At 41.4% G+C, this 27257-nt stretch overlaps 1 protein-coding gene across 4 annotated transcripts in view; it reads left to right on the top strand.

The window, feature by feature from the left end:
- DAAM2 (dishevelled associated activator of morphogenesis 2) overlaps positions 1 to 27257 on the top strand; it is a 276268-nt gene that overhangs the window by 201294 nt on the left and 47717 nt on the right. For 3 of the 4 annotated variants that reach the window (XM_020785056.3, XM_020785053.3, XM_078383030.1), the window contains 3 exons: positions 12327 to 12434; positions 15014 to 15049; positions 16395 to 16501. In XM_020785056.3, the coding sequence (XP_020640715.3) occupies positions 12327 to 12434; positions 15014 to 15049; positions 16395 to 16501 (251 nt within the window). The remainder of the gene's footprint in view (positions 1 to 12326; positions 12435 to 15013; positions 15050 to 16394; positions 16502 to 27257) is intronic. The other variant, XM_020785057.3, reaches the window with a different exon arrangement.

Here is a 27257-nt window from a genome sequence, read left to right as displayed (position 1 = left end):
GCCAGGATTTGTATCTGCCTTTACTTCCCTATTGACCATACCATCGAGACTAGATTTGCTCTGCTGCACAAGAATTTAGAACATAAAAAATAAAAACATAATTATACTTTTGGAAATCAACTATTAATTTTAAAAAGGGCATACAGAAATGCATACATATACTATACAAAAATGCACGCACACAAGATGAAAATAATGTATAAAAGCACATAATGTATGGGGATGTTGCTTGCAAAAAGTGTTTGTCAGAGAAAAGTATGTACTAAACAGTAAGTACATTAGGAGAAATGTGCAATAATTTTCATGAAAAGCTTTACAAAGATTGAGAGAGAAGCAATCCCTGCTGTGGAAATAGGATGAAGAAACTGGGACGAAACCTTCCCTCGGTGGAAATCCCATGATACTGATATGTCTCTAGGCTACAGCTAGCATGTAAACACATCCACACATATCTGGTCAAACATCTGAAAGAAACTTCAGATGTTGCTGATACCACGAGGAAGAACTTTTTTGTGGTAGTCAAATGTAGACGAGTGTGACACAAGCCTTCAGGCTACAGTAGTGCCAGATAGTGAGATACAGCACTGAGAACATCGTATTCATTGCATAATCATGTATGAATACAAGTACCCTCTTTTCCCCCCACTTAAAATCCTCATAATACGCTCTTCTGGAGAGTATCTAGATTGTTTTGTGGTTTTTATAAGGCGGGGGGGGTGCGCAGCAGATTGGTTCTCTCCCGACTCTACAAGCATCTCCCAACCCAATATTCTCTACCATCTCTATTTCTCTTTTGGCCTCTTTTTCCCCGTTTTTTTAAAAAATACAGATAGAGTAGTGTCTGTGTTGGATTTGGGTGACTGCCTAGAAATCCAAGTTCTTTTTTAGGCTCCAAGTCACTCAGGGCTCAGCGCAGGCATTTGGAATGAGTGTCCTGGGACCTCTGGAATGCCACAAGAATGCTCTCTCTCTCTCTCTCTCTCTCTCTCTCTCTCTCTCTCTCATATTCTCCTGTTCTTTTAAAATAAGATGAAGTGAAATATTTGTAGCTCCGCCTGTGCCTGTCTGTCAGAGCCACGTGGGGTTGTGGGAGAGAATGTAAGCGAGGGATTTATTTTCATTTCAGAACATAGGGCTGAGTGCTTCACAGCAAAGATGTAACACAGAGAGAGAGAGACAGAGAGACAGAGAGAGAGAGAGAGAGAGGTGGGGGGGGGAGGATGTGAAGCAAAGGAAGACACAGGTGTTTCTGTTTAGTGTAGGACAGCCACAGTCTCATCCTTCATTCTAATTAAGAGTGAAGGCAGCTGTGCTAATAAAGCTGGGGGTGAGGTGGGAATTCAGGAGGTAAATGAAATATGTTATTTGGGGGTTGAGAGGAAAGATGTGATAAAATTTGTTCTGTGTTAATGTTTTTGGCTTCTAAAGCATTGCCATTTGCTAAGATGGTTCATCAGTTAAAAGTAAAATGAAATTGTAAGGTTATTATTGTTGTTATCCTTGTTGTTGTTGATTGTTGTTGTTATTGTTGCATGCTGTGAGCTTCTCAGTATTGGGAGAAGGGGTATTGATCATACAGGTGACATACAGCTCCAGTTCAGACTTTTGTCTGTGAAAACTAGGGAAGTAGTGTAAGTTTTAAAATGACATTTGAAGGCATTGCTGGAAAAGCAAATGAGTTTAGGTTTAGGGTTAGGGTGTGACAACATTGTTTAAAAAATGCGGGAATGACTATTTATTTATTTTATTTTATTTATACCACGCCTATCTGGTCATTGCGACCACGCTAGGTGGCTAGATTACGTATTTGGAGTAGGCTAGTTCATATTTTGCTATCAATTTATTTATTATTGGTTGTTGTGGGTTTTTCGGGCTCTTTGGCCATGTTCTGAAGGTTGTTCTTCCTAATGTTTCACCAGTCTCTGTGGCCGGCATCTTCAGAGGACAGCAACCTGTGCTCTGGTGGAGTGGAGTGACCAGAGCACAGAGTGCTGTCCTGAAGTTTGGGTTTCAAACATCCAAGTTATACACTTACAAAATGGATCTCTCCAGGAAAGTGCCCTTTAGCAGTAGATTTATGGAAGATGCCTGGGGAAAGCTTTCCTGGGGTGGCTCTTCGTAGGTGTGTAACCCAGACATCTGAAAACATGCTCTGTATGGAGGACTTGGAACAGCGTCTAGTGTGGCTGAGGAGGCCAATTCGAGAGTGACAATCTCTTCCACACTGAAGACAAATCCAATCTGTCCCCTGTCCACCTCCCTGGTTTTGCTTCTTTTGTGACTTCCTCTTTGCTTCGGCCTGCTGGACAAGGGTCTCTTCAAATTGGGAGAGGCTGTGATGCAACGCCTACCTGCAGGCTGAACACTCAGATGTAAGAGTTTCCCATCTGTTGAGGTCTATTCCTAAGGCCTTCAGATCCTGCTTGCAGATATCCTTGTATCGCAGCTGTGGTCTCCCTTTGGGGCGATTTCCCTGCACTAATTCTCCATACAGGAGATCCTTTGGAATCCGACCATCAGCCATTCTCACGACATGCCCAAGCTAATGTAGATGTCGCTGTTTCAGTAATGTATGCATGCTGAAAATTCCAGCTCGTTCTAGGACTACTCTATTTGGAGCTTTGTCCTGTCAGGTGATACCAAAAATCCATCGGAGGCAACACATATGGAAGGTGTTCAGCTTCCTCTCCTGCCATGCACAAAGGGTCCAGGACTCACTGCAGTACAGGAGTGTGCTCAGGACACAGGCTCTATAGACCTGGATCTTGGTATATGTCGTCAGCTTCTTATTGAGCCATATTCTCTTTGTGAATCTAGAGAACATGGTAGCTGCTTTGCCAATGTATTTATCCAGCTCGATATCTAGAGAGAGGGTGTCAGAGATGGTTGAGCCAAGGTACACAAAGTCATGAACAACCTCCAATTCTTGTGTGGAGATGGTAATAGAGGGAGGTGAGTCCACACCCTGGCCCATGACTTGTGTTTTCTTCAGGCTGATTGTTAGTCCAAAGTCTTGGCAGGCCTTGCTGAAACGATTCATGAGTTGTTGGAGGTCTTCAGCAGAGTGGGCAACAATGGCTGCATCATCTGCGAAGAGGAAGTCCCGCATGCATTTCAGTTGGACTTTGGTCTTTGCTCTCAATCTAGAGAGATTAAAGAGCTTTCCGTCTGATCTAGTCCGGAGATAGACACCTTCTGTTGCAGTTCCAAAGGCATGCTTCAGCATGACAGCAAAAAAGATCCCAAAAAGGGTTGGTGCGAGGACACAGCCCTGTTTCAGGTCTATGAAGGCCACTAAGAGTGGCTGTTGTTGTTCCCTGCATTTCTCCTGCAACTGTCGGAGGGAGAATACCATGTTGATGGTGGATCTATTAGCTCGAAATCCACACTGTGATTCTGGATAGACTCTGTCTGCAAGCAGCTGGAGCTTCTTCAGCACAACATGGGCAAGCAGCGTCCACGGTAGTTATTGCAGTCACCCCTGTCTCCTTTGTTCTTGTACAATGTGACAATGTTTGCATCCTTCATGTCCTGTGGTACTCCACCTTCCCTCCAGCAGAGACAAAAGATTTCAGTTCTGTGGTGATGATCTCCTTACAGCATTTCAGCAATTCAACAGGGCTGTTGTCCCTTCCAGGTGCCTTGCTGGAGGCAAGGGAATCCAAGGCCGCTTTTATTTCTACTAAAGTTGGTTCGCTGTCCAGCTCTTCCAAGACAGGCAGGCACTCAATTTTATTTAATGCTTCTTCAGTTACTACATTCTCTCTGGAATATAGCTCAGAGTAGTGCTGCACCCAGCATTCCATCTGCTGTGCTTGGTCCTGGATGATCACACCTGTAGCAGACTTCAAGGGAGCAGATTTCTTCTGTATTGGACCTAAGGCCTGCTTGATACCGTCATACAGTTCTTTGATGTTACCTGTCTCCACTGCTATCTGGATCTGAGAGCAGAGCTGAACCAATAATCATTGGAGCATCTCCTGGCAGCCTGTTGGACTTGGCTATGAGCAGCTCGAAGAGCTTGCAAGTTGTACTCACTAGGACAGGCTTTGTATGCTGCTAGAGCTCTTCTCTTATCCTCAATGGCTGGCATTAGCTCCTCCAAATGGGCTTCGAACCAGTCAGCCATCTTTCTGGTCTTCTTGCCAAAGGTGAACGAGGTGGTGTTGTACACAGCGTTCTTGAAATGTTCCCATCGTTCAGGTGCATTTACATTAGCCGGACCTGGAAGGGTTCCTCAAGTGCTTGGGCAAATTCCTTCACTTTTCTTTGATCGCAAGTCTTGCTGATGTCAATATGTGGTCTTCCTTCCTTTTTCGTGTGATAAAATCTCTTTGTTCGCAGTTTTAGTCTACTACACACCAGGGAATGATCAGTATCACAGTCAGCACTCTGATAACTGTGTGTGATTGTAATACTAGGAAGGCTAGAACGTCTAGTGAGGATCAAATCGAGCTGATGCCAAGGCTTGGATCTTGGATGCCTCCAGGAAACTCTGTGTTGAAGCTTCATATTAAAGAATGTGTTGCTGACACAAAGACCATAATAACAGCAAAACTCCTGCAAGCGTTGGCCATTTTCGTTCATCTTTCCAATGCCAAAACGGCCTAGACAAGTGGGCCAAGAATTGTGATCAGCACCAACTCTAGCATTAAAGTCTCCAAGAATGAACAGTGCCTCTCTTTCAGGAACTTTTTTGATAGTAGCTGCCAGATCGTCATAGAGTTTATCTTTCACTTCTGTAGTGGATGACAGTTTTGGTGCATATGCACTAATGAGGGTTACTGGTCCTGCTGATGAGTGGAGCTGCAGAGACAAGATTCTTTCACTGCCCACAGTAGGTGGAACAATGCATCTCAGAAGAGTATTTCTGACTGCAACGCCAACACCATATTCCCTGCTCTCATTCAATGGTTTTCCCTGCCAGAAGAATGAGAAGTTTTTTTCTTTGACAGATCCCGAGTCTGGCAATCTTGTCTCTTGCAGGGCAACAATGTCCATCTGCAGTCTACTCAGTTCCATGTCAATGATAGCTGTCTTGCGCACATCGTCTATTTCTTGCAGGTTGTCGGGAAAGCCGTAGTCAGAAAAGCCAGGGGTCATTGTCCGTACATTCCAGGTGCCCAGCTTTAGGGCAGAAGTTTTCTTACAATTGTTGCATGGTGCACGGTTATCGATCTGCTTGTTGGGTTTTACCCTAAACCCCACGCACACCGTGAAGTTAACAGACAGTGGCGAGGTAGCACCTTATTGGCTGGGCGGTATCTACCTAGTGAGGTGCAGTGACCTCTCCCACCATCAGAAGTAGCCCCTGGTGTCATGCTCTATGCCAGTTGAGCAAAGACCTATAACCAGTAACTGCTACTTCCCATGTTGTTTCGACGCTGTATGCGAAGCTGGAGTGTCCTGTCCAGAGCACGAAGCCTGGGTAAAATAATATGGAGGATAGGCTGTTACCCAAGCAGCAAATCCCCCCTCTCCATGTCGCTGAAATTTTTACCCTAATTTGGTAAATAGGAAAGCCAATTAACATTGCATACGCCGGGGGGGGGGGGGAGTATACTTTTAAAGGTCAGATCATATTTCCACAGTATTAGAGAGCAGGCCAGATAGGTGGGGCTCGTCAGCCCTGGAAGGCAGCCTATCTAGGAGAAGGAAAACTCCTATTTTAAACCTCCACTGCCTTGTGGCTGTATCCACTTATGGAAAAGGCTTCAGGGGATAACCTCGAGGAAAAATCCGGAGCCAGAGTCCTGGAGGCAGTTCGTGTCATTCTGGCAACTCCTGCGGCGTCGCTGGAACCAGTTGTATTGGCTCTTGCCTTTCCACTGGACCAGTGTCAATTTAGTGCTGCAATTTATACAGCTTGATTTATACCAATGTATATTAAGTAATGGGATTCTAGTCTATATGTTTTAAAATGGACTTAAAAGACCTATGTCTTTATATCTCCCTTTACTAATTAATTTGAATCTGGCCCAAGTTTATTTTTTTTAGACTTCTTTAAATTTATTCTCATTTTAAATTTGTTCTCAAAAGAAACTTTCTCTTGAGTGGTCGTACTTTCCTTCACTTATGCCTTTCAAGTTGCTTGCTTTGTGGTGGATTTGATTCTATTTTTAAAATTCTAAGGCACTTGATTGTAGTAATATTTGTTGCTTTTTGTTGGGAAGTTTCAGCTATGGGAATGATGTCTTGATTCCCGTAGAAGAAAGCCTATATGGGAAGTGATCTTTGATCAAGATAATCTTTCTCTTTGTGATGCTTTCCCTTCCCACTTTGTACCACAGATTGGTGGTAGGTGGATAACATGTAGATACATAAGTAGCTAGATGGATGGACGGACAGGTAGGTAGGTAGGTCAGTATAGAAACACACACACACACATATATATACCTGCTGTTTTCTCTATGAAGGGAAAATTCTGTATTTCCAACCTAAAACACCTTGGTTTAAAAATCACATCTGTTTTTGTCTTATTGCTGTGAGCAATATATTTACATTGCACCTTTCCTAAAATTAGCTCAGCTTGGTATATGTGGCTGTCCTCCTTCTTGCATTATCTTTGCAACCAGTCATGTGAGGGAGGTGAAACTGAGAGAGAACGTTTGGCTCAAGGTCACGGAGAGAGTTAAGTTTTCAAGTGGAGATTTGAGTTTAGATGTTCTGATCTCTAATCTAGCACTCTCATCTACTGTCCCATATAGTACAGTAGAAGTATAGTTCTCAGACGTATGATGTAATGTGCCCTTCATGATTTTTTAATTTGAATTTTGATCATTTGCACTGAGTTAGATATTTGGTCCATCTATCCCAGTGCATGTTACTGGAGATCTCGGGGCATAAACTGAGGTGCATTAGACCGTAGTGCTTCCTGCTACTGGCAGCATACTTCACCCAGAACTGTAATGGCAAGTTGGTTTTTCACCATGGAAAAATATAGATTGCATTCTTATTGTAATCATCTCTGAGCAAAGAAGGAAAACACAGCTGTATTGTTCCTTTTAAAAATACGGAAATATTTTCCAGTTCTTGTTGACAATGTGATTTACATCTCCTTAGCCCCCCTGGGGCCACTCAAGAAGGAAAGGAAAAAGACTGCAAGGAGACTGTACTTGTTTTTACTGAGAAAACTGCAACAGCCCAATGATTTCCTTCAACTAACTTAACTTCTGTTATTTTTAGTTGTAGGACATACGGGATGCTAAACACATGAAGGCATAAATATTGCACTGAACAGCCTTTAATTACCACCTGCCACACAGTGGCTCTTTAGAACTTTAAGAAACAGAAGTGAAATGCCTAAGTATTCTCGAATAATGTCTCCCTTGTTGTAAAAAGAACATTTCAGTCCTTGTATGTATGCATGCATGCATGCATATATCTCCAAGTGCAATCCAAGAACTGTGTAAGACCGTATTTGTCCATCTGTGATTGGACTCCAAAACAAGAATAGAAACCTTCAGGTCAGTGTTGAGGAGGCTATTAACTATGAAAGTCCACTGACCCACAAAGCTGGAGGCAAATGTGATTGGTGTTTTCAAGACCACATAGTTACTGTTTATTTTTCTCTCTGCCAGTAGCTATGAAATTACTCTGAACTAATTTGCATGGAATGAGGCTATGGGCTGTAGGTTTCCTATCTTAACTTTATGTGAATAACATTTTGAAGATAGCTGTTTGGAAAGAGTAGGTTGCCACAGTGAGGAATGGAGAGAAATTATGAAGGAAAACGATAATAAATTGTGCCTAGAAACTGTTTCTGAATTTGTGTGGTTTATATAATGAATGGGTTAGATTGGTTGGTTGATCAAAATCCTGCTGGTATGCATAAGCTTATGTGGCTAACTACAACTAATTGACAGGGTATCAGGGTATATCTTGGTTGTGCAATTGGATGTGCAACCTGGCGCACTACCAAGATGTATGCTTGCACCTTGTAAGCTACCCCAAAACAGCCATGGCTAGTTTTGTAAACCTTACACAAACACCAATAGCATTGTTCATTTATTTAGTATGCTATTTTTCTCTCCATAGGGGAACCAAGATAATAAACATGATTAAAAACACAATGAAGTATAGTGTTAAAAACAATTAAGGAAGTAGGAATAATAAAACCATCATTTAAAAGCATACCAAATCAGTTCAGTATAGGCCACATCCCATAACGGCCTTTAGATGTCAAAGTCATCTAAAAGCCTGCCTAAAAAGGAAGGTTTTCATCTGTCAGTAGGACAAGAAGTTGTGGGGGGGGGCAACCTGGCTTCCTGGAGGAGTGCATTCTGCATCTTGGGAGCAACTGTGGAAAAGGGTATCTCTTTTGTCCTCACCAAATGAGGTGATGGGAATGAGAGAAGGGCCTCCTTAGAAGATCTTAAAAGCCAGAGAGGCTTATTCTTTAACAAGCAGACATTCCTTTAAAAAGTGCAATAGAGGTTGATGTTTGAGACAATATGCAAATTTTTTATTTGCATGTAGAGGAAGGATGGGGGAACATGTGTCCCTTGAGACTTTCAGGTGCTGCTGTCATTGTCCATGGTATTTGACTGTGTTTCCTATGGCTGTCTCATTCCACATTCTTCACACGGAAGAATACAGTATTTGTATCCTGAAATGGAAAAATCTGGCAGTGAGTTTCTTCTCCACCCTCTTCCAAGGAAGCTGATATAAATCGGGGGCGACTAAATAACAGTCCTTGTCACATTTACAAACTTCATTCAGATTTTTGTTATTGTTGTGAAGCTCTTACGTAAAGACCCTGAGCACAGCATGTTTTTAGTTTTGGTTGACATTAGCAAGAAGGCATTGAGATAAACACCAGGGAATGGGCATCCTGTCAATTCCTACTCTTTTGCATTTCACATACCTGTTTTGTTTCTCAGTGTCCTGTATTTCATTTAAAGTAGAGTTTGGAAAATCCCAACCCTCACTCCTTTTTTTAAAACTTAACATATTTCCAAATCCAAATGGCCATATTGCCTGAGGCATTCTGAAAGTTATAGTCCAAAAGATGAACTCTTACAAACTGTAATTTCAAGTGTATAAGTGGGAAATGATCCACATGTGATCGAATCATACAGTGCATAGAAGAGTCACGTTCCTTGAAAAGTTTAATTCCTTATAAAGAGGTACTCAGGCTGTCTGTATGTGTGCGTTCCAAATATGTGTGCTGCCCTTTATGTCTTTGGCAATCTCTGGGGAGTCCTGGGAAACATTGTTCACAGGTCTGATTTTTTTGTTATAGACTGAAACTTTTGCATAGCAGAAAAACTAGATAACTAGCTTGAGAAAAATTAACTTGGAACAAAAATCTCTCATTAAGTGGGGGCAGGAGAGTGAATGATACTCAGAACTTACATTTTAACAAAGCATGAAAGTTTTAATTTTTTTTTTTTTTTACATGTATGGCTGATGAGGGACCATAACTATGTTTATAGAGCTAAAGCAATCATTTGTCTTTGCAAATACACTTGGTAGATCTTTGTTTCTTTCAGAATACTCAGTCTTCCTTAGTGATGACAAGGAGCAATAAGTTGGTTGGTCCACAGTTGTGGAAACTGTCTGTTAGAGCCCTTCAGTTTTTTTTTCAAGGATCAGGTCAGGAATAGGAGGCTCTTGTTTTTTTTGCGGGGGGGAATCTTTTATTGTGGCTGTGTATGCATCAATGCACATATGTTGCAGCTTATTTTGCAAATATTTACAATGCAGGCAAGGTCTGGGGGAGCTGGAAGCTACTCATTCTAAGCTCATCTCAGAGCAAGAGTACCATGATTCGTTTACCATGACACGTGGGAATTCCACACCCTTTCTTTCCATTCAGCTTGGGAGGAAAGCTTTGGAAGTTTATGGTTTTGGTTTTGCATATGCACAGCTTATTGTTACATCCAAAGCCAGGAATGTGGTTTGATATTAACTGTGGTTTCAAAACAAGCCAACTTCAAAGCAAGTCTCATTATAATCCTATTTGCACATTAAGATAATCACAGGTGGTCCTTGGGAGTAACATTATCTGTGGAAACCCACTTGACATGCACAGGAAAGAGAGCCTTCTCCTGTATTTGGTGGTATAGAGGTAAAACTAGAAGTCCAGACACTTAAGATGATTGTCCTGTGTGCAATGAATTCCCACCAGTGTTGGCTTGACTTTTTATTCTTGCTCCCCTTTGGTGCTTCTTCAAACATCTCTTCATGTTTTCCATTTAGACCATGTTTACTGATTATTTTGATGACTTGAATTGCTGTGATTATTGCAATTTTAATGGTGTTACTGTTAATTCTATTTTTAACTTTGTGTTTAATTTACTTTCAACCTGTTTAAATAATGTTTCATACGTGCCTAGTTCTTAGGGGGTAAGTTCTAGTTTACTAGTTTTTAGGGGGAAAGTGAGATATATGTACAATGAAAAAACAATAATAAATACTTTAAAAACTGTGGTTTCCAAGGCCAGCTTGTTTAAACTGATGATGGTTAGGGTAAATCACACTCCCCAGTTTTTAATATAATGAACAGCCACATGTAAAAGATGCCTAAAATGTAAACTTACAAAGTCCTCCTCTTGGTTTTTCCAAGGAATAGAGAGGGGCAGCCATATGAGCCTAAGATTTGCTTTGGCTCATACATATTGAGCTAAACTGAGCTTTAGTTTTAATTCTGAGTATTGTCACTGTTTGTGGCAGATTTGTGCTTTGGTTTGAAGTATTTCATAATATAATGAGGGTCAAATGAACTTAAATAAACCCTGCCATAGCCTTCTACACAATAATGTTTTGGACAGTGTATTCCAATTGTTTGGTCTAGAGATGGGGGTATTCGTATATGAATAGTAATAACCCCACGCAGATGGAGTTAACGAGGGTCCGGCCCCTGGGGCTAGACCATCCACTCACACATCTGCCACTGGCCCGCTTCGTCCTTCCAATTGCTCCAGAGTGCCATTTTCTTCCCAGTCATCTAGCCACTCCTGGGAGAGGAAGGGAGAATGAGTCTCCCTGCAAGGCTGCAAAGTGGCACTCTAGAGCAATTGGAAGGAGGAGAGGGGCCACCGGTGCCACTGGATGTGTGAGTGGATGGTCCAGCCCTAGGGGCTGGACCCTCATTAACTCCAGCTGTGTGGGGATTCTCAAATATGAATACCTCCATCTCTAGTTTGGTCCTTCTCAAGAAGATCTCATCTGTGAGGTGGTAGAATTGTTCTCAGTTCTTCTGAAATGTGTTTCTTGCATGTCTGAATTGAGCATAGGACACAAAAGACTAAGCTGTCTCCTATGGCAAATTTCTAGGTGCAAGAAAGTATTATTGTGTTAGCGGAGGTGGCTTTCAGTTACAGTATGTGATCCTGTGGATGCAATATGACATTTTCCCAAATGAGCCGCTGTTAAGGGAAGTAGGTGTAAATGCCAATCTAGTGGACAGAGTAATGGACTAGGATTTGGGAGGCCCACACAACCATGGAAACTCACTGGGGGAGTGGAACTGGTAAAACCACTCCTTAAATATCTAACTTACCTTGAAAACCCTATTAGGGTCTCTGTAAGTTGGTGAAGGCATGTAACACCAACAAGGTGTAAATAGTTTTCCAACGCATAAAGAGTTAAGGCAACCTTTGTAGGAGCAACTGTTTTTCCACTTTTTGTCCAGGATTTCTTCTAGTTTTCTTCCCTTCCTTTAATCTTCTCTTCCTGCCCTCTCTGCAGACCAGATCTGCTTTTCGCTCTGACAATTCACTTGTTCTCTGGCTATTTTTTCCAGCATGACACAGTTTCTCTTGCTCCTTTTAATGACAGTGAGTGGGGAATGGGGGCTGTTCCTAATTAGTTTAGAAATGAGGTGGTAATACACCTTGCTGCATGAGTGCACTTGAGGAACGTCAGATCTTGAAGGCATCTACTTAATAATCCTTTTTTCTGGACAAGACACCACAATCTGTGAAGGTCTTCATATTGTTGCCAGTGTAAGTCCTTCCTAAACTCCCCCCCCCCCATGCAGTGTTCCTTTTAATATTTTAAAGTTCCTCTTTATTTGGCATAAAATGACCAACAACAGTAATTATATTTACCAAGTACCTTTAAAAAAAGCTTTCTGGAGCACTTTCAGTAAAAATAACCAGGCTGCATTAAAAAGAACATTCACTGAAGAGCAGAGTGTAGAGTGTAAAAAAGGGGAAGGAAACAAAGCTCTCTAGGAATAAATGCATTTTTACAGCAATGGATCTTCAGGTACGTTTGGAAGCCAAAGGTGGAGCACAGATAAATACTGTACACCTGCCATTTCAACGCAGTGATAAAGACCCTTAATGACAATATGTCTCTCTCTCTTTGGGATGTAGGAGAAGATACATGGCACAATCTGGCATGAAATAGATGATTTAAGGGCTTTCAAGATGTTGGATTTGGAGGATTTCGAAAAAATGTTCTCAGCGTATCAAAGACATCAGGTAAGGAATTTCTTTTTTGTCCCTATCGCTGTGAAATCTGGGCTCCATGTCCTTCTCTACAGAAATAGTGTCAGCCTATGTAAGGTTGATGACATCATCAGGCCTGACAGTTTTTTCCCAGTCCTCCTTTAGGATCCCTTCCGTTATGAGATTTTAATTTAACCTCCTGCATTAACAGTCTTAATGGTATAATTTCCTATCTTAATGGCATAAGTTACTTTTGGCCAGCATTCACACTAATGAGGAAGAGGAGCGGGAACTTGTTTCATATCTCGTTAGTTTGAAGGTAAGCAAAGTTGTCCTATAGATGTGAGGGTCTTGGATAAGATGCCGTCTGGTGGTTCTCTCACCCGTTGCTGATGGCATCTGGCAGCCCTGTGTGATAGTCCCAGCAGTACTGGATGTCTGGATGTAGTTTCTGTTTTAATTTCCCACAACATCACTGGCATAGTATCACTACAGGACTGTGTGAAAAGTTAGAGTGGTGGCTGGATGATGTGTCAGTTGATGTTTAGAGAGCCAGAGCGGGGGAAAATATGTAAAGGGCGAGTGTTGTGATAGGGCCTCCGTGGCTGCCCAAGCATACCAGATGTTAGCATTAGTCCTGAGGGTGAAGATAGATCAGAGTGAAGCAGAACAACTGTGCTATCAAGTCTGTTTTACAGCTGTGTTTGCCATTTGTACAAAATGTGTCTGTAGGTAGTACACCTGTCTGGTTTCAGTTCTAAAATTCTTGATTTTTGCATTTACTGCTGTTAATTTTTAATTTATTTTTTTTACCACTGCATGCCTACTTTTCCTGAATAAAATATTCCAAGCAGTTGAAGAGTTTTGATGAGTGAGATTAGATTAGCTAAGCATTTCATTTGCTCTGTTCTGCTCTGCTTTCTTTTTCTTGCCTTTTCATTCCAGCCAACGAGTTACAGATTATAACACTAGCAATATATTTTAACTGTGGCTGTTTATTACATTTTTTCCCTTGGTTTTCTTGGAAAGCAAATTACCTGCATTTCGTCTGCCTCTGATGAATGAAATTCAGCTGGAAGAAAGCTGAGGGAGCTTTACCCCTGGTTTCTGATACTTTCCTAGTCACTGAAATGTGCTCTGAAAACATAGTCTGTCAAAGTTGTCTTAATGCAATCTTCTGCTATTTAGACGACATTCCAAAGCTGGAGCTTAAACCTTTCTTAACGAGTTTAAGAAGAATCTGTCATGTCTTGTTTTTCCCTTTTAGCCCTATATTGCATACAGGGTACAATGAAAACTATCGCTGATGTTAAATCCTCTTCCATCTTGTGCTATTCTAGCTGCCACAGCATGGAGTCAACAAAAGCATTTACCATTTGGATTCAGAACTGAACTGACTAAAATCTCTCAGTTCCCATTGGAATAAGACCATATTACTTGATTGATCTTGGCAAGACACCACATAAATATTTATACACAGAAAAAGCACAGTGAAGATTTAGCTTGGTCATTTTTTCAGTAACATATTAACTCTACTTCTCGCTTCGTCTCATATTTCCTAGGTGTCTCAGTTTTCCATTGATTCAGATGGTCCAACTCTAACTATTACTTGGTTCAGTGGGTCTGCTCTAATGCAATTTATTACACTAAGCAACAGGATTTTGGCCATTGGCTTGTTTCAAGCTGGTAATCATAGATTCCTGATGTGGTTGTTAATGGTAAACTAAGATTCAGGGAAGACTTGCACGCTTAGTATGGTGTGTAAGGAAGGAGAAGCAAGGAGCGTACCAGTGGAAAGCATGTACTGTACATATCTCTGTTTATTGCACTGAAATGTAGTTGTATGAGCCAAACCTTTATATTTTGGCCAACTCTTTATATACCTTGAATTTTTTTTTTACTTCTACATTTAAATGTGCCAAGTATACCCAAATCCAAATGCCCAAACAAGTCCTTGCTCTTTTGTTCTTGGACTTGAGTGTGTGTGTGTGTGTGTGTGTACAAGTGAGAATGAATGAAGCATTTCCTTCTCCTGTTGGAATTAATATAGGATTAATATATTTTGTTTTCCTCTTTCTTTTACTTACAATTGCTTCTTTTTTTCCTTGAAAAGACAAAGCATCTGTTCTCCTTTTCCTAGCAATTATGTAAGGATGAAGTAATGTCATTAACCTGGAATATAATTTACATCAGATTAGTTTACGGATATTCAAAAATAGCATTTCCTTATCTTTAAGAGATAAGTTACAGTTATATAGTTGTACAGAAGGGTGTCAGGAGATATGCATGACAGCCATTGAACTCAGTAAGATGTACTTTTCAGTCCATTAGCAATGCTAATTGTCGGCTGTAGAATCTTTGCACAAAAGATGCACATTATTTCCTATCACACTATTGATGGTGGTGACTGTTTATCAGACTGGAAGAGGAGAACAGACCTTGATGCATTTCCTCTTTGGTTCTTTTAATCAAGGGGCTTGTTAACAAGCATAGCATTTTAATTACTTAGGAAACCAAATACTGTTGCTTGGATAAAACCTGTACCTTTTTACTGCTGTGGCTAACTATTGGCATGTCTCCTTCTCTATTGCCTTCGACTGTTGCCTGAGTAGGACCTGCTAACTAACCCTCCTTCCTCCTGTAAGCAGGTGAGTACTACTCTCTGTCACCATCTTACTTAAAGCATTCTTTCTAATGTTTGTCTTCAAAGACTCAGCAGCAGCATCCAGATCTAAATTGTTTACTGCATGAATAAGCCTGACTGTTAATCTGAATTTCTATGGGCTGTCTGGGACAGGGAGGAGATGACAAGGGTCCCCTTGTATCAGGGAGAGGCCATTGAAAGTCATTGTCCTTTGGTGTAGCTGAATCCACTGGGGAACAAAGAGAAAGGCAGATATGGGAAAAGTTCTTTTTCCTCACACTCCAGTGGCCATAACTGCTGGGCTATTGTAAGGCTTATAGTCCGAAAGAGTAAATTTCCCCATCTTGCTCATGGGACAGGAAGGAAGGCATTTTGCAAAGCCGCTCATGAATAGTAATTCATGAATGGTAATTTTATCTGTATAGCTCAGAATTCTCAGTTTGGTTTCACTAGCAGAAGTGTCTTTCCAGAGCAGTGGAGGATGGGAATTTATGTGATTTCCTCTCTCTGCACACCCTGCAAGAACTCAGGAATATTCTGGAATTTTGTGTGTGTGCATGCACACGTGTGCGTGCGCATGTGTGCATGAATAGGGCTTCTTTCTGCCATGGAAACCTAGGGGTAAATCCACTAGCTAGTCAGAATAGAGCCATTCAGTGGATGGGATTTGCATGAGTGTTGATTTCCCAAATTCCACTCATTTCAGCTGTTAGGAGCTACCAAATTATTTCATTCCCTAGTTGGCATCCACAACATTGAATCTACAGCCAATATCTGTCTGGGGAACTTTTTCAGTCCTTTAGGTTCATTTGGGCAATATACCCAGCTATCCTAAAACCCACAATGATTTTTTTTCAGCCTCCAGAAAGAAAAGTGGTTATCTTAAAATGGATGATTAATATTCTTTTAAATTACAAATTATTCAAGTGCACCACGATGCATGAGGGTATTCTCTCTCTCTCTCTCTCTCCCCTTTACCATTCAGCTAATATTGACAATCCTGTTTATAGTGGTAGAAGTAAGATGAGAACCATACACACACTCATCAATGCATACTACTTTCGATGTGTGCGCAGTTGCACCACTGTCTGCAAGGAAATATGCCATTGTGCTAATTAGTGACTAAGTAAAGAAACATTTACTCTGTGCTTCTGTGATATTCTGTTAAGCATTGGCCTTTTGTGCCTTGAATAACCATTCATCCTGGATGGATTTCCTTGCAAACCCAACAGTTTGGGTTCAGATTGCTAGCTACCTAGTCGTCCTTCTGTCTCTTTCAGAAATAGGAAATGGAGGGAAAAAAATGATATGGCACTGATTTTGATGTTTGTTTCTTGAATTCTTTGTAGAAGGAAATGGGATCAACTGAAGATTTGTACCTGTCCAGTCGGAAAGTCAAAGAGCTTTCTGTGATTGATGGCCGAAGAGCCCAAAATTGTGTCATTCTCCTTTCCAAGTAAGTGTGCTTCAACCTGGTTTGACTTTAGGCATTAGGTTTCGGAATAAATGATGAAGGAAAATTGTCATTCACCTGCTGCCAAGCTGTGGATTTTTAGTCAAGAAGCTCTCTAAAATGTTCTCATGTTGCTTGTATGTATCACTGCTTTTGTCACTGACTCATTCATTTGAGTGTAAAGCAGGAGGTTCAACCTGAACCTTATTTGATAATTTGATATAGTTATTGATATGATTTTTGTAATTTGGATTTATTTAATGAAATTTAATGTGATTTATTTAGGAAGTTCGTAACTGGGGTGCTAACTTTGGGAGCTCAGACCAACCTACTGATCTATAGGTTATAGCTTCAGATCCCAGCGTGAATCTTTGGTTGCGAAGCTGGGTTTTAATGACAAAATACACATTTGGCATGTGCATATGAAATCTTAAAGTGCAGTAAATCTCTTCATTGCACACTGGGGAAACTTGTCAAATACCAGACACATATGTGCCAAACCTGTGTCTCTGTTCAAGAGTTTACAGTAGATCCTGGCTTAGTTTAATTTGCAGTGTTTTCATGTTTCTATTGTTTCCTTCATTTTATATTGTAAATTGCTTGGGGGATATAAAATGATTGAATAAGATAACTTAGAAATGTTAGGATGCAGCAGATATTTTTCCTTCCATTGCTTTTATTTTACACCAATCTCTGTCCTGAGATACTATGGTTTGTGTGCATTAATTGTGTTCTAAGCAAGTGCTCCCTGGAATTGTAATACCCTTTTAACTGGCTGATAAAAATGTGCATTAGAATCTTTATTTACTTCTTTATCAAGAGGCATTTCAGTGAGTGATATAATTTCCTTATCCCTGCCTCATTATTTTTCCAGCAATGAACAAGAATAATCATGTGTAAATGGTTTATTTGCACATAAATTCTGTATGCTCGAAACAGATGGTGCCCTGGCATCTTTGGCATGTGTTTTGTAAGCTGCCCCTTTGCTGCTTGGCAATAGGAGAGGCCCAGAACCCAACTGCATGCAGTAGCTACACCATTTGCTCTATTTTTAGAATGTTTGAGGCTAATTAGCAGAGATGTACCGTGTTTCTCCGATAATAAGACACTGTCTTATTATTTTTTGGGGAAAGAAAAACACCAGAGGGCTTATTTTCAGGGGAGGGCTTATTTTAATGAACATTGACAGCACTCATCTTGCCCTTGTTGGTCCTTCGGAAGCCGGCCGGAGGGTGAGGTGGGCGGGGGGAGGAAGGAATCTCCTGCCGCCCCTGCTCGCTATGGGAAGCCGGCAATTCCTCTTGCGGAGCCGGCCGGCTCCTGCTGTTGTTGTTGCTGCTGCTCCCGGGAGCTGGAAGGCTGGCCCGGCCGGTCCGCGCTTTCTCTCGCCCAGGCGCGCCTTTCTTGCCGAGCCTGCACCTGCTGCCACCCCGCCTGCCCTCCTTTCGCTGCCCGGCAATGGGACGGCGGGGCTGCTAGATGGGCAGCAGCTCCTCCCCCGGCGGTGGTGGGTCAGGCACGCCCCTCTCGGCTCCCGGTCCCCATGGCTCGGTAGGGGCCTCCGGCTGCCGCTGCCCAGAGACGCCTTTGCTCAGCCCCCAGTGGCAGCCATGGAGGCTCCTGCGGCTCCGGCCGCCGTCGCCGCCGTGCCTGCCTTCCCCCGGGCCTCCCGAGGCGTCACCCTTGTCTCTAGCCTCCTCGTGGTGAGTCCATCGCCGGCAAGCGCCGGTTTGGGGCGGCCGCGGCAGAAGCAGCCTCGCCGGCGGGAGGGTGGTTGGAAGGGTGGGAGCTGCGGGCCAGGGACTCTGGGGGGCACCTCGGCAATGAGGGAGGGGGTGGAGCAGCTTTCCTGAGGGGGGAGAGGGTGATGTCACAAAAAGGAAGCCCCATCTTTCACCCACCCGACTGGCCGGCGGCCTTTCTCTCCGCCCACTGGTCACCACCGGCGGGGCGAAGAGGCTCCGCCGCCCTTGTTGGTCCTTTGGAAGCCAACCAGAGGGTGAGGTGGGCGGGGGGGGAGGAAGGAATCTCCTGCCGCCCCTGTTCACTATGGGAAGCCGGCAATTCCTCTTGTGGAGCCGTCCGGCTCCTGCTGCTGTTGCTGCTGCTCCCGGGAGCTGGAAGGCTGGCCCCGGCGGTCCATGCTTTCTCTCGCCCAGGCGCGCCTTTCTTGTCAAGCCCGCGCCCACCGCCGCCCCGCCTGCCCTCGCCCGCCTGCCCTGCTTTCGCTGCCCGGTAATGGGATGGCGTGGCGCAAAAATCAATCTCAATAGGGCTTATTTTCGGGGGAGGGCTTATTTTAGAGGAATGTTACACAGTAAGGGGAGGGCTTATTTTCGGGATAGGTCTTATCGGAGAAACACGGTAGTGGACGCAGAGACTGAGGGGGGGGGAACACATTATGAGTTAACACAAATTTATTAAACTTCAGAAATCTGACAAATATACTTTCAAGCTGCAATCTAAACTTTAATCTTAGGACTGCAGAGCTGCAAAGGATCATCAAGTCCAGCCCATGTCAAAGAGGCAAAGTAGGGAATCAGGCTCCCAATCTTTGATTTCGCAGCCAGATACCTAAACACTGAGCTATCCGCAGTTGTAAGAGAATGAACATTCAAGCATGTTTGTACACAGTAGTGGTTCCCAACTTTTTTCGAGTTGCAACTACCTTTTATAATAGCCAAGTAACGTGCAACTTGCTTACCACATTTGCATAAAAAGGCATTTTTAATAGGTTACAGTCATCCCTTCTCAGAGAGTAAAGGCGTCTTTCTTCCTAGAAAGAACCTATTTCTCATACATGGTAACTTTAATATTCCACTCTCAAAGGTCAAGGAGGGGTCCCACACACACACACACACACACACACACACACACACACACACACACACACACACACACACACACACACACACACACACACACACACACACACACACACACACACACACACACACACACACACACACACACACACACACACACACACACACACACACACACGGTTGGGAAACACCGGCAGACAGCATAGTACATTCTGATTCACAACTGTGTTCACTAAAAAATAGAAAAGAGTAGGCTGTCCTGGTTCTGTGTTTCCTCTCTGCCTTCTCCTGCCCCTAAAATCTACTTCAGAGGGCTTTATAGCTCCCAGACACATGTTCTGGGATTGCTCTGGAGACTGTAATGGAGCAGAGGCCTTGCTCTGCTCCTTTTGTTATTGAAATCAGCTTCTTTTAGTGGAACAGCTTCAGTGGATTTTGGTCAATATTTGTTTAAAAACTTTTTCTTACTCTTTTTGTTCAAACTGGCTCATAAGGACAATGTACCCACTTATCCTAAAACCTAATTTTTTTTTCTGCCTCCAGAAAGAACAGTGACTATCTTAAAATGGAAAATTAACATTCTTTTTTTACAAGTAATTTAAGTGTGCTTGCTGTAACAGCCTGGTCAAGAGCCAGATGTCATAGAAGCCTGCTTATTTCCTAGGTAGTATATGGCTGTAGTAGTAACTCAGTGTAACTTAAAAGAGGTACAGTGCTGGCACATGAAGAGTGTGAAAAGGAGGAGAGTCTCTGCTATCTTTGGGGCCTCCCCATGTGAATTAGGACTAGAGGACTAGACCAGTGGTTCATGCCCATATCTAGATAGGATACTGATTTTTCTAGGGTCCCAGTTCATATGGAATCAGTGGCACCTCCTTCTGTTCCCACTTGAGATGAAAGTGGACCACGTTCCTCTCCCATAACAGAGGTTCTCCTTTTCATATGTGCGCACATGGAGAACAACAACACAACACTGGGGACAGATGCGGCCAAGCTACTTAGGATCAATAAAAATCAATGATTAAAAATTAAAATTACAGAGCCTCGTGGCGCAGTGGTTAAAACGCTGTACTGCAGCTAAAACTGTGCTCACGACCTGGGGTTCAAATCCCAGGTAGCCGGCTCAAGGTTGACTCAGCCTTCCATCCTTCCGAAGTCGGTAAAATGAGTACCCAGCTTGCTGGGGGGGCAATGTGTAGCCTGTATAATTAAAATTGTAAACCGCCCGGAGAGTGCTTGTAGCGCTATCGGGCGGTATATAAGTCCAATAAATAAATAAATAAATAAATAAAATTTATTTAAATCACAATTTAATTTTTTTTAAATCATTTTTAAAAAATTTAATCATGCTCCAACTAGGTGTCTGTTACCCCATTTCCCCTGGTAAATAGAGTGCAGATTTCTGAAAGAAAAACTGAAGTATAGTTATGTCACAAAGAGTAAGAAAGATGTTTCAATAGTCTATAAAGAAAGTCTGCTGTCTCTAAATAATATGTTATATTTGAACTTTGAATATGTTTCTCACAACTGTGAGCAATAAGCCAGTTTTATACTTTACTCTTATTGGGTTTAGTGAAAAACTAAATAATCTCTATCTCTGGCATTGTTGTTTTTTTAATGGTGTTTATACATTTTCAATAAGCGTAAGGGTTGGGGTGAGGGTACAAGGGAATAAGGAAGGGAGGATTAAGGTTGGGGAAAGGATAAAATTCCAGAGAGTGAAAGAGCATTTTTACATCCACTTACTTAGTTATGCTGAAAAGGGAAATCACATAAACAATCTAACAAATTTTCCAAACTATCCATCTTTACAACTCTCTCCATTCCTTGGACCTTCTTATACTTCTTTTATGTATGCTTTCCAGTCCATTTTTCGGATCCAGTTATAAACTTGTTTCCATTTTTAAGTCCTTTTTGAGATGATCTTTCATTTAGTGCTTCTGTTAGTACATCCATCTCCACTTCCAGTATCTTTTCTATCAGTTCCTCCAGAGATGGTACCTTCTTTCTTCCAATATTTTCCATATAGTATTCTCTCTGCCATAATTACATGTATTATGAAATATATCATTTCTTTATCTATAATTTCAGTCATAACTTTGAATAAAAACAGTTCCCGTTTAAATGGTATCACATAAGATTTTTTGTAGCATTTCATGTATTAATTTCCAATAACTTTTTGCTTCCTTACATGTCCACCAGATATGATAAAATGTACCGTCCTGCATTTACATTTCCAACATTTGTTGGAGGTATTCTTGTGTATTTTAGACCAGTGATCCCCAACCTTGGGCCTCCAGATGTTCTTGGACTACAGCTCCCAGAAGCCTTCAACACCACATCTGCTGGGCAGGATTTCTGGGAGTTGAAGTCCAAGAACATCTGGAGGCCCAAGGTTGGGGACCACTGTTTTAGACAATTTAGTTGGAGTCATATGCCATCTATACAACATGTATATTTTTTCTTTAAAATTTACTGATTTTGTAAGTTTAATATTATTCTGCCAAATTTGTGCCCACTATTCTAAGTCAATATTGTGACCAACATTTTGTGCCGATATCTCTGGCATTGTTGAGCCACAGAATAAACTTCGCAATTTTATTAGGATTTCAAGATTTCTTGGTGGAAAAGTTCCCTTAGATGGCAGCTGACCAAGGACTACAGACGTACAAAGTTAACTTCAGTTGTAGCAAGGGTCTGTTGTGATTGGAGGTGAAACCTATTATTATTTCTGGGAAAGGAGAATGCATAAGGAGGCATTGCCTTTTGGGCCAAAAGGAGAACTCATTCTCCATGTACTTATTCTTTGATACCCAAAATGACACCACTCATATCCAAGAAGGAAACTGTCAATAGCATTTGAAGAACAATGGCATCATTTTAAAGAAGACTTAACGATGACCTGGGGATGGAAACAAAGCAGTCTAATGAGGACTGAACACAGGCTGCAGCGTGCCTTGCAATATTTTGTTGCAGTTTTCATTTGTGTATTTTTATATTAAATTGAAGTGATACATTACCTCAGCTTTATCAGACCTCTCCCTCACTACACCATTTCTGTGGCCTGGTTTGACTGTTATGCTTAGGATGATGAAAACCATTCTGCTTGAGGGCCTGTGTGGTGACCCTTTCTTCCTCTAGTTAAGTTGCAGTGAAATATCTACTTGTAATCTAACATAATGTGTTATTGTGCAGGACTGGCACCAGTGATTTTTAGATATTAAAGACTCCCCTTCCCTGGTTCCAAGGCACCGAAAGACTCTTCTGTGTCAAAAGGGAACCCTAGGAAGCCTTGGGTTTAAAGATTAAAGATTAAAGTCCATGGCTTTACATGTGTGAATTTGTGCAACAGGATTCCAACTAATATGTTATAAAGTTAAAATACGATTAATGGATTATTATATTTAAAAACAATCTTCTAATTTAAGCACAAGTCAACAAACATCAGGGGAACCCGGAAAGTATAAGGCAGTGCCATTGGAAGACCTTTTCCTATCATCCAGTCATTTGCCAAATGCTTGTTTGAATGGAAAGGTCTTTGCCTGCCAGCAGAATGGCATCAGGGAGGAATCCTGCCTTGCTTCCTTTGAAGGGAATGTTTTCAGGGTCTATCTGCAACCACTGAGAAGGCTTCTCTTGTGTCTGTCCAAACTCTGTCTTGGAGTTAGTAAGGCCGAGAGAAGACCCTCCCCTGAAGATCTCAGAACCCTTATAAACTCTAATGGGAGAACTGGGTCTTTCAAGTAGCCTGAACCCAAGACATGTAGCAAGTTATAGTTCATAATCAGCTTTTTAAATTGTGTCTAGAAATGGTCTGATAACTAACAGGGCTGTTATAACATGGGACTTTTGTGTTCTCTGTAATTTGCTCTGGTCAATTATCTTACTGCATTCTCCGGGCTAGCCTAAGTTTCTGAACACTTTTCAAAATCAGCCTTACACAGAGTATGTTACAGTGATATGAATGCACTGGTTTCCTTAAAATGACCTGGATTACCAAAGTTACTACTCAGATTCTAAATCACTGGGGTGACTTAACTGGATCCTAACTAGAAGACACCTTGGTAAAAGTTCTTTAGTACAAGTGAGTTGTAGATTCATGTTCCTTCTCATCCCACTCATTCAGTCTCATTGGCCGATATCTGTTAATCATGAATGGAGTGTAATACTCCACCCATGGAGTTCCTGCCATCTCCTATAATCAGTTTGTGGTTCTGCAAGCCTGAGACTGACCTGTTTCTTTCAATGGGGCCTTATGCTTGTACAAGCAAGCACAGTGCTGGTTGTCATCTTGCACAAGCTCTGGTAAAGCCCCCTCCCCCCAATCCATGCAGCAGATAGTTGCATATACAGGAAATGGGGCAGTAGGGGATTGGACAATGCCTTCATCCATGTTTCAGTCAAAAGCAGCTTCAAAATGAAGATGGTACACAGACAATAATATAAGGGGCTTTTGTCCCTCATCTCCAGGCTCCTCTTGCTCCTTATTTGCCTCCCTCAGTTGGCCACTAGGACTTCAGGACTAGAGTAATGGAAGGATATTATTTATACCTGCCTTTTCCCCAAACCCCATTCAAAACACACTTTGCATTGTGAGCACCCGCTTCAACTTTGTGACAATACAAATATGTAAAAGGAGAGCAGCACATGAACTCTTGAGCATCCCACCCTTACCTTCAGATTGCCCCAGTCCCACCCCCCCTCACCCCTCAGCAGCTGGTTCCAATTGACTGTAACTTTGCATATATCTTGTAGTTTATTCCTCCTCTGTTTACACTGGCCTGTCATGCCCTTTAAAATAAAATGGCTGTACAGAGGTTTCCCCCCCCCTCCCCAAACTACTTGAAATGTTTTTGTTTTACTAACACTGTTTTAGAAAAGGTCAGGCAGGGCTCATATTTCATAGGGCTGAAGAAGCCAAAACCTAGCTGGAGCGGGAAATAACCATCTCTGTTTCTCTCTGCCATTCCTTTAACGAGACTACAGGAGAAGGGATTAACTAGAACAGATGAAAATTGGATTACTTGCTGGCCAGTGTTGCCGCTGAGCGGAATTTGTAGCTTTCCTTTAGAGCTACATTTCTTGTTTTCCATACTGTGTTTCTCCTAGTAGCTTAACAATGACACCATGTTGCACGTCATGGATTTTTGTGTTTTTACCCTTTAGCGAAATTATCCCCCTCGCCAAATGAGCCAAAAAGCAAAGCGAACTTAAGAAAATGGGGCTTTTGTGCTGAAACAGTTTTTTTGGAGTGCAGCAAGGAACAGGCAACTTCCCATCTACATACAGCAGCAGTCTACTCTGTGCCCCTCAGCTTGCTCTGTGGAAGACTTGATCGTAGCTGCCCCCAATGCTCTTGATATTGCCTGTTACTGAGCAAACATTATGGGATATATTTATTAATTGTACTCTGGTGCTTCTGACACAAACAGAGAAGGTGTTTTTCTTTCATTAGTACATGTGGACTCTTTGAAAAGCCTTTACCAATATATATTTACATGATGATTTTGTTCCCCTTTTTGAATGACCTGTCAATAGGGATGTAACTGAAATAGTTGAAAGCATGCCATCTCAAGGGGTGGGAGACTCTCTTTAGGATGGTGCACACCACAGTGGTCCCCAGAGTCCCACTTGCTCCCAGCAGATGGATAGTGATGTCAATACAATTGGCCAACATTCAGGGTGATTGCTGTGTTAGGTTATAAATAAATAAATAAATAAATAAATAAATAAATAAATAAATAAATAAATAAATAAATAAATAAATAAATAAATAAATAAATAAATAAATAAATAAATAAATAAATAAATAAATAAATAAATAAATAAAAGTATTGCCAGTTTTTCATCTCATTCCTCACTATAGTGGGGAGGACTACATACCTACACAGTGTGTACTCCAGGTACTGACTGTAGGTGAAGGTCAACCTCAGGTTCCAAGGACAAGAGGGCTGGTTGTATTGTGCCTCACAGACCAAATATCCTATGCTTTCTAAACTCAGCTGCCTAGTCTCTAGAAGAGAGTTAATAGTGTGATTATGCCAAAAGAGGTTTCTTTTAAATCTGAAGCAAGCCAAACTACCTCTTTGGTCTTCTTTCAGGAATAATGTTTTTTCTTTACTTCAGATACATTTTTCTTCCTGTGTTTATTCTCTTTACCAGAATTCAGGCTATCAAACAAACCTCTCTTCCAGAAGGAAAAGCTGAGGAAGATCAGCACTGCATACAAGATGTGTGCTCGCTGGAAAGCTCTAGGCCATGAACTCTATTCCTTGAGGGAGCAGGCATCTGCAGAGAGAGTTTTTTTTTTAAATAAATAAATTATAAAAAGTTTTTGATGGATAGCTTTACCTTCAGTTCTGTGTGCAATAATCTCTCTAGTTAAATCAAGCATGCCATGTGGAGCTATCCTGACTTAAATCTTTATCAGCAGGCTGTGTGCTGTGCTTAACTCTTCATATATCACAAAGCCATGTTTTTTGTCAGAGGGAGACAGAAAGACCCAAAGGATAGAAAGAAAGTGGAAAATAAAATATAAGTGAAAATGAGGCACTGCCTTGCAATGACTAGCTGAGAAGCAAGCCTCTCAAGGAACATAATGGATTCTATAGCAGGTGTGTGCTGGAAGGAATAACTTATCAAGCTACATGCATACTTATAACAGTACCTCTTACATAAAGTCCCAGCACTTAAGTGGCTATTCACGCACACAGATTTAAAATCTGGATAGTGCTAATCAAGTATGCTGCAGATCTCAGTAAATTGAGGTCAACTGTGTGCTACTTTTGTTTCTAGGAACTTGTTTCTAGCAAGTCCAGAAACTATTGTTGGTTCTTTCTAAACATTTAAACTCATGAAATAATAGTAGGAATAATCACATTTCAAAAGAATCTATAAGAAATCTTATATTTCCTATTTCACATTTGTTGCTTCTAGTTTTTGTATATGAACCATGAAGAACAGATTTTTATTTTGATACATATAGTGTTTTCATATATAGTGAGTGAATATGATTTCTGTTGTCTGGCCACTGCTGCGTCCTATTCCTTCCACCTAAGGAGTGATAACATGATATTTTCCCTGTTATGGTCCAATATTAATGTTTAAGAATTTTGTTACATTTTATATATGGTTATATATGTTGGTAGCCGCCTAGAGTGGTCATTTGACCAGATAAGCGGGGTATAAATACAATAAGTAAGTAAGTAAGTAAGTAAGTAAGTAAGTAAGTAAGTAAGTAAGTAAGTATAAATAAATAAATAAATAAATAAATAAATAAATAAATAAATAAATAAATATTACAACTAAGTTACACTCTTACACTGCAACTCCCTGAAGTCTGCTGGGAAATTCTGGGAACTGTGGTGTCAAAAAGCAATGTAACATTATATCTTCAGATTAGTGCATTGTATATTCACATTTGTGGTCTTTTATGAAGAGAAGCAGTAAAATCTGTGTATGCCTTGCATCTACATGCAGTCAATGTCATCTGTATTTTTGTCCATAGTTTGTGTTAACTCCTGGTTTCACATACACGTTTCAGGTCACATTTCCAAGTGATTGCTCAGTAGCATTAGGTACATGGGCTTCATTCAGGCTTTGAACCAGTGGCTTTGCCTGAAGTTGTGCAGGTGTTGGATAAATCTTGCTTTTTTTTCACTGCCCAAATAGTTCAAAACAGTGACACCTATTCCAAGCATATATGTTGCTGTTTGGATTCTGACCAGTGTAGGATTCACACTTGCATTACACTCTACCTATAATGAAATAACCTATTTAAGCTGTGTACGTGTATAAGGTACCCTGTTTCTCCTGTGCTGAGGAAGGCCTCTCTAGTTTTGGATTACAGTTCCCAGAACTCACAACTACTATGTTCACTCTCTGTGCTGGCTTGAGAACTGTAGCAGCAGGAGCGTTTTCCAATCACTGCCCTA

The sequence above is a fragment of the Pogona vitticeps genome, chromosome 1 (assembly GCF_051106095.1).
Source record: "Pogona vitticeps strain Pit_001003342236 chromosome 1, PviZW2.1, whole genome shotgun sequence".
NCBI classification, from domain to species: domain Eukaryota; kingdom Metazoa; phylum Chordata; class Lepidosauria; order Squamata; family Agamidae; genus Pogona; species Pogona vitticeps.
This window is presented reverse-complemented; position numbering and strand designations above follow the sequence as displayed.